At 42.2% G+C, this 7,462-nt stretch overlaps 1 protein-coding gene across 2 annotated transcripts; it reads left to right on the forward strand.

Moving 5' to 3' along the window:
* The first annotated feature begins 354 nt into the window (after positions 1 to 354).
* Positions 355 to 5,874, forward strand: LOC128026508 (delta-like protein D). Of its 2 annotated transcripts, XM_052613746.1 has the most exons (11): positions 355 to 910; positions 1,020 to 1,316; positions 1,712 to 1,772; positions 1,864 to 2,121; positions 2,724 to 2,784; positions 2,901 to 3,031; positions 3,139 to 3,308; positions 3,401 to 3,617; positions 3,714 to 4,518; positions 4,608 to 4,713; positions 5,157 to 5,874. In XM_052613746.1, the coding sequence occupies exons 1-11, from the start codon at positions 863 to 865 to the stop codon at positions 5,160 to 5,162; spliced, it is 2,160 nt and encodes a 719-aa protein (XP_052469706.1). In that variant the 5' UTR covers positions 355 to 862; the 3' UTR covers positions 5,163 to 5,874. The 2 variants fall into 2 exon arrangements, with proteins under 2 accessions (XP_052469706.1, XP_052469705.1); XM_052613745.1 differs by lacking the exon at positions 5,157 to 5,874 and having other exon boundaries at positions 404 to 910; positions 4,608 to 4,722.
* The last annotated feature ends 1,588 nt before the right edge of the window (positions 5,875 to 7,462 follow it).

A 7,462-nucleotide genomic window follows, 5' to 3' on the forward strand; every position in this document is an offset into this window, starting at 1 on the left:
TTATGAAGTCATGATGCAATGAAAAGCCCAGGGGAAAAAATACTGCACTTTTGTCCTGTTATTAGGAATGCGACATTCCTGCAATGTGTGATGCAATTTGTGGTTTAATGTCAGAGTGGGATGTACAGGATTCTCAAGGTTGCTTATTTTCCTCTATGCAAATTAGTCTCTCTCTCTCTCTCTCTCTCTCTCGCTCCCAGTGGCAAAGAGTTGCACATTTTACAGCTCAGTGACCATTTGCCGATATTTTTTTTCTTTCTTGGGGGGTTGGGGGTGGTGTAGATTGAAAAGTGCTCCTTTGTGACAACCAGAGCCAGATTGGGGAGTAGCTCATTTGCATCTCATTACCCTAGCAGGCGCTGCCTGTATATAACCGGCTGCAGGAGGACTGGGACATTAAACACGCACAATCCAGTCAGTCTCTCACATGGAAACAAGAGCACGGGAGGAAAGTTTGGATCATTTCCAGCCATTTGTATAAACGGGAAATAACCGATAACCGTGCGCCTGGGGTTTCTGCATTTTTTTTTTCGGCTTCCTAAAGAATCCGCAAGTGGACTGCAAACTTTTGACAACTTGGAGTAATCATTTTCTGAGGGAATTTCCTGTTCGTCCCCCTTTTGTGCATTGGGGTTTCCTCTTTATATTCGTATTTGGGATTTAATTGCTTGATTTATTTATTTATTTTTTTAACCAAGAGGGACTTTGATGGGCTTGCACGAGCAGATTAAGTGAACACAGAGCATCAACCAGAGCTGCCTCCCACTGAGTGGAGAACTTCGGGTCTCAATGATTTATTGAGACACGGTCTCATACAAGTGCCTGGCCCGTGGAGCTTAACATAGTTCAGATCCTCTCCACCATGGGACAACTTATGATAGCTGCTTTGCTTTGTCTCATGATAAGCCAGGTAATTAAAGCGTCTGTTTTAATGTATCTGAGCAATGATCTCACAAGAGATGTCTGCTGCCTTGTGGTGGCAACTTTTAGTAACGAGTCCAATTTCAATTTCTTTCCAGGGGTTCTCTTCTGGGGTTTTCGAGTTAAAGTTGCAGGAGTTTCTTAACAAGAAAGGGGTGTCAGGCAACGCGAACTGCTGTAAAGGATCCGCGTCAGATACTCAGCAGTGTGAATGCAAAACCTTTTTTAGGATTTGCCTGAAACACTACCAAACCAATGTGTCTCCAGATCCTCCATGCACCTACGGTGGCGCAGTTACACCAGTGCTCGGATCAAACTCCTTCCAAGTTCCCGAGAGCTTCCCTGACAGCTCCTTCACTAACCCCATCCAGTTCCCATTTGGGTTCACATGGCCGGTGAGTAGATTAATGTTTAACTTTTATACATTATATTTTATATTTGGATACATATGTACGTTTAACTGTGGTTTATAGCATGTTTAACATATAAAAACCTAAAATAATGACGCATAAGGACTCAGGATGTGGGTATTTAGTGGTGTTGGCGGGGTGGGAAAAGTCACATTCCCTGGGTTGGAATATAATTGTCAGCTCAGTGTGAAATTCCGAAACCTTTCATTTTACTGCAATAAGTAAGTGTGAAATGGGCGAAATGAGGCTTGAATCCCCAGTGCGATCACACCTCAAGCCCTTCGCATCTCCCGTTATATGTAAAACAGCGGGGAGGTGTGGAGGAATGCGCTTCCGCTTGTCGATTAAATTCATATTAACGCTGCTTTTTTATATTTCAGGGAACTTTTTCGCTGATTATCGAGGCGTTGCACACCGATTCCAACGACGATTTGTCAACAGGTAAGGAGAAAATGCAGTGAATGAGAGAGAGCGTTTTAAGCCATCACTAGTGTGCGGCAACGAGATAACGCTGAAATTAAACCGTCCACAGAAAACCAAGAGCGTCTGATCAGTCGTATGACCACGCAGAGGCACCTGACCGTGGGAGAGCAGTGGTCCCAGGACCTCCAGGTTGCTGGGAGGACAGAGCTGAAGTACTCCTACAGATTCGTTTGTGATGAGCACTACTACGGCGAGGGCTGCTCGGTCTTCTGCCGCCCCCGAGATGACACTTTCGGCCACTTCACCTGCGGAGAGCGCGGAGAAATTATCTGCAACTCCGGATGGAAAGGACACTACTGCACAGAATGTAAGTAGAAAAGGATATATAGCATTATTTTGCCTGCATTTGAAAAGAGTTAGTGCGCATGTTTTCGGTGTTTCACAACAACAACAAACTTCGTCGCTATGGTTGCAACAGGCGTTTGTGTGATTCAAATGAGGGACGTTGACCAAATAATGGCACGCGTGCCATAGATTAAATGTAACGCCTGATTGGTTACTTGGCAGAGCGCTCGGCGCTGATTGGCTCAGAGCGGTGAGGTATTGTTGGAAGGGGGCAGCTGCAGAGTGAAGGTAGACAATAGAGCAGCTGTCCTGCACTGGCACCATGTACACCAGCTGTCCACCCTTATCTGCGCCGGCTCTGGGTCGTTATGGGGAGGGGGTTGGATGAACAGAGTGAAAAAGGGGACTTCTGACCCACAGTTAGGGGAGAAAGGGGCTTTTGTTTGGGAAGCTTTTGTATAAGTGCAACTGTGTTAACTAGAGTGTCCTTCCAATGGTAGTGAGAATTTTTGTTGTTGTTGTTTTGTTAAAAAAGTAGCTTGGTAAAACCGGGCTGTTACTGTACTGGAATAATAATTGTGTCAGAAAAGAACTGGTATTAATAAATACATCTTTTTTGTATAGCAATCTGTCTTCCCGGATGTGATGAAGACCATGGGTTTTGTGACAAACCTGGTGAATGCAAGTAAGTGAAATGAAGATGGTGTAAGTGAAATGAAAGGTGTTTAACACCTTTTTTTTTTTTTTTTGATCACGACGGAAGCTAACAACATACTAACAGTTCCTCTGTGATGCTTTTAGATGCAGAGTGGGATTTAGTGGGAAGTATTGTGACGACTGCATCCGCTATCCGGGGTGCTTGCATGGCACCTGCCAACAGCCATGGCAATGCAACTGCCAAGAGGGTTGGGGAGGCCTCTTCTGTAACCAAGGTGAGCCTTTGACACCGTAAACTAAGTAGTTGATCAAGTTGTTGGAGTTGTCCATTGACACTAGATGCAGCAGGAGACTAACCCACATGTTTTATTATGTGTTGCAGATCTCAATTACTGCACACATCACAAACCCTGCCAGAATGGGGCCACTTGCACCAACACGGGCCAGGGAAGCTACACCTGCTCATGCAGACCTGGCTTCACTGGGGACAGCTGTGAGATTGAGGTCAACGAATGCTCTGGCAGCCCGTGCAGAAACGGAGGCAGTTGCACTGTGAGTTGCAGCAGATGTATTTCATTCTCTGTGTATGACTTGAGTTTTTTCAGTGTCATAACTTCTCTTCAATCCTTCCTTGGATTTTAAAGGATCTCGAAAACACCTACAGCTGCACATGTCCTCCTGGTTTCTATGGAAGAAACTGCGAGCTGAGTGCCATGACTTGCGCCGACGGCCCTTGTTTCAACGGTGGACGCTGTGCTGACAACCCTGAAGGAGGATACTTCTGTCAGTGTCCCGCGGGCTACGCTGGTTTCAACTGTGAAAAGAAGATTGATCACTGCAGCTCCAACCCTTGCTCAAACGGTACTTTGAATGCTCCCATTCGAACGCCTCAAATGCTCACTGTGGGTTGTCTGAATCCGTTGTCTCATGCCTTCTGTCCTACTTCTTCTCCTCCAGGGGCTCAGTGTCTAGATCTCGTGGACTCGTATCTCTGTCAGTGTCCTGAGGGTTTCACTGGAACGCACTGTGAAGACAACATCAACGAGTGCGCCAACTATCCCTGCCAGAACGGCGGCACGTGCCAAGATGGACTCAACGACTACACCTGCACCTGCCCGCCTGGATACACAGGGAAGAACTGCACCTCTGCTATCAACAAATGCGTCCACAACCCATGCCACAATGGTGCCACTTGTCACGAGAGGGACAGCCGCTATGTGTGCGCTTGCATCCCGGGTTACGGAGGACGTAACTGTCAGTTCTTGCTCCCAGAGAACCAACAGGGACAAGCCGTTGAGGGAGCCGACAAAATATACTCTTATGATGAGGACGATGGCGGGTTTCCTTGGACGGCGGTTTGCGCTGGGATTATATTAGTGCTTTTAGTCCTGATCGGCGGCACCGTCTCGGTCGTCTACATCCGTCTTAAGCTACAGCAGAGGAGCCAGCAGATCGATAGCCCTAGTGACATCGAGACCATGAATAACTTGACCAACGTCTGCAGCCGAGACAAGGACTTTTCCGTAAGCGTCATCGGATCCACGCAACTGAAGAACATCAACAAGAAAGTGGACCTTCAGAGCGACTCCGCGGGCGGGGAAAAAAACGGATTCAAATCTCGTTACTCGCTAGTGGATTACAATCTTGTTCATGAGCTGAAGCAGGAGGACGTGGGAAAAGAGGACTCGGAGAAGAGCGAAGCAACAAAATGCGAGCCTCTCGATTACGACTCTGAGGAGATGCACAGAAATCATTTAAAAAGGTAAATATTGTTGCGTATGGATTTCGGCAACTAAAAATGGCCGTTGGGTGTTGTTACCCAGTACTAAAGTTGCTTCTTTTTATTTTCAGCGATCCTTCAGAGAGGAAACGTACAGAATCTTTGTGCAAAGACACAAAGTACCAGTCAGTCTTTGTTTTATCAGAGGAGAAGGATGAATGTATTATTGCAACCGAGGTAAGTTGAGAACCACGCTTGCAGTCATGAGAAGTTAAGCCCAGTTCACACCAAGAACGATAACTATAAAGATAACTATAACGATAACGATATTAGTGTCCACACCAGCGAACGATATCGTCTGTTTATTCTGAGCGCACATGCGTCTGCCACTTTAAATCCTCGAGCTCGTTACAGCAGGATTTATTCTGATTGGATGTCATTGTTTGTATCGTTCATCAGCTGGAAAAAAAATCATTCTGAAAATGATTCCAACGATATCGTTTCTCTATGCCTTTATCGTTATAGTTGTAGTGTGGACTCTGCTATTCTTTAATATTAAGAACGATTTTTAGAACTATATCTTTATCGTTATCTTTATAGTTATCGTGCTTGGTGTGAACGGGCCTTTAGTCTTCAAATCTAGATTTCTGAATGCTAAATTTATGCTGTTCTTGATTTAGGTGTAACACCACAACGGAGCTGTAGCTCGTCTCGTTCTACAGGGGGTTTTACTCCAGTAATGCTGCTGAAACCAGAGGGAAGGTTTCCTTCATGTGACTGCTGCTGTGAAACTTATGTTGAAGGTGATATTCAGAATGAGCTGGTTCTCAACTGAATTAAACACAGTGACTGCAGGAAAGGACGTTGGGCCATACTGGCCCAAGTTTGTTTCCCAGGAACGTGCCAAATGGACTCGCTGCACTTCCTGTAGGGACGGTTTTACCTCATTGCACTATGATGGGTTTTATTTTTAATGTATTTAACACACAATTGAATCGGATACTGTGTATGCATCTGCACTGACTGCAGTGTGTATCTGGAAGGTCTCTGATCATTACATGGATCAGAAGAGGGAAAACACTGCCATCAATTATGTTTGTGACTGATTTGTTTTTTGAAAGCTTGTATTTCTTTTATTTAAGCGTTATCTGTGACCGGCGTGTTTGTGGTTTCTTTTTTCGCGTGTGTGAAGTCTGATGTAATTTAAAATCTTTTTTCATTTTGAAAATTTGTCTATTGTAAATAAGGCACTTCGGGTCGATGTGACTGTTTTCTAATGTAAATGTATTTAAACATGCTGTCAAAATGTACAGGAACTGTTTTTATGACCGTTGCCCATGAAAAAAAAAAAATCACCTTAATATTTTTCCAAATAAATCCTGTATGAAATATCAAGAAGATATTACTGAGTTAATCTGTTAGCCATCTTTGAGTCATTCATCTCCAGAGTTATGTGACAAACTGATTATGTTTTTCCTTTCTACCTCACTAAGTGAGACAAAGACACACCCGGTATCACAAATTACAGCCTCGATCCTAGGCAGGATATTTTTGAAATGTAAGAGCTCTTTGACAAAAACATCTAAACCATTTTTAGCAAATGGCTTGGTTGAAGTTTCATTTAGGCCGACCAGCCATGCTCATTATGTGAATTACACAGAGAACACGAGCACTTCCTTAACATCCTAATGTGAATTAAATATGCAGTACTTTCATTTTTACAATTCAAAACAATCTGCAAGCCAAACTAGATATTTAAAGATGCCATTAGGTTTGTTTTGTTTAAGCAGACAATTGAACAGCTTTATGAAGTCATTCTACTGGTGATAGGACACTTCAATTAAAGGAAAACATAGTATTTAAGAAATTGCAATTCACGTGCAATGGCATGCAAAAGTTTGGGAACCCCCTTGCAGAATCTTTGAAAATGTGAATAATGCTACCCATATGCTTCCATACATACTAAATTTATACTATTTGTTATTTAGTACTGTCCTGAGTAAGATATATTACATGAAAGATATAGTCCACCAGACAAATATATATATATATATATATATATATATATATATATATATATATATATATATATATATATATATATATATATATTAAGCTAATAAAATTAAATTGCTGGAATTATTAAAATATTCAAAAGTTTGGGAACCCATGGATCTTAATACTGTTTGCTGTTACCTGGATGATCCACGACCCTCTTTCTGTTTTGTGATGGTGGTGCATGAGTCAGGTAACAGCACACAATTTTAAGAACCAAGGGTTCCCAAACTTTCGAACGGTGTTAAGTCTTGTGGACTAAATGTAATAAATCTTAAAAATTACATACATATTCTATGTAAAATATCTTACTCAAGACAGTACTAAATAGAAAATAACATGCATTTGGTATGATCTCTCTTATTTTGTTAAAATTATTCACAATTTCACAGATTCTGCAAGGGGTTCAAAAACCTTTGCATGCCACAGTACATTATACCATGCTTTTAAAAATGAGACAAGATAATCAGCCAACCATTTTTGTACAGAACAACTCTTAGAAACATTAGCAACTGTCAACTTACACTATGCTCCTATTTTTATTTCATAGATCATTTACCTTAATTCTGACTATGTTTGAAATAATATAGCAGCTAGGTTAAGCATGTCAGTGTTGATATACAATGGTCTAAAAGTTCAATAAAGATTGCTTAAGTTGTTTAAAAATGTAAAAAGTAATTAATTCCTATCTTTCTGTGTCTGATATTTTCTTTAGATCAATAACTGTGAAAGTTAGCAGTGACTTGAGCTCTATAGAATGTGACCAGTCTTTGGCTGTGGGTTCAGAGAGGATACATTCGCTGGTATTACCCAACTGTTGGACAGTTGCTTTCACATGCCACGCTAAGCTTTTAACTTAACTTTTTTCACTCGCACAATAGGATTTCGCTGAGTTGGAAAAAGTCAGGAGATAGGCCTAAATCAGCTCTTT

This window comes from Carassius gibelio, chromosome A13 (assembly GCF_023724105.1).
Source record: "Carassius gibelio isolate Cgi1373 ecotype wild population from Czech Republic chromosome A13, carGib1.2-hapl.c, whole genome shotgun sequence".
Taxonomy (NCBI): Eukaryota; Metazoa; Chordata; class Actinopteri; order Cypriniformes; family Cyprinidae; genus Carassius; species Carassius gibelio.

Coding starts and splice junctions, on each gene's coding strand:
- LOC128026508 (XM_052613745.1), top strand. CDS start 863: ATGGGACAACTTATGATAGCTGCTTTGCTTTGTCTCATGATAAGCCAG. Junction 2,122..2,723: donor AGGACACTACTGCACAGAAT/GTAAGTAGAAAA, acceptor TTTTTTGTATAG/CAATCTGTCTTCCCGGATGT. Junction 3,618..3,713: donor CTCCAACCCTTGCTCAAACG/GTACTTTGAATG, acceptor CTTCTCCTCCAG/GGGCTCAGTGTCTAGATCTC.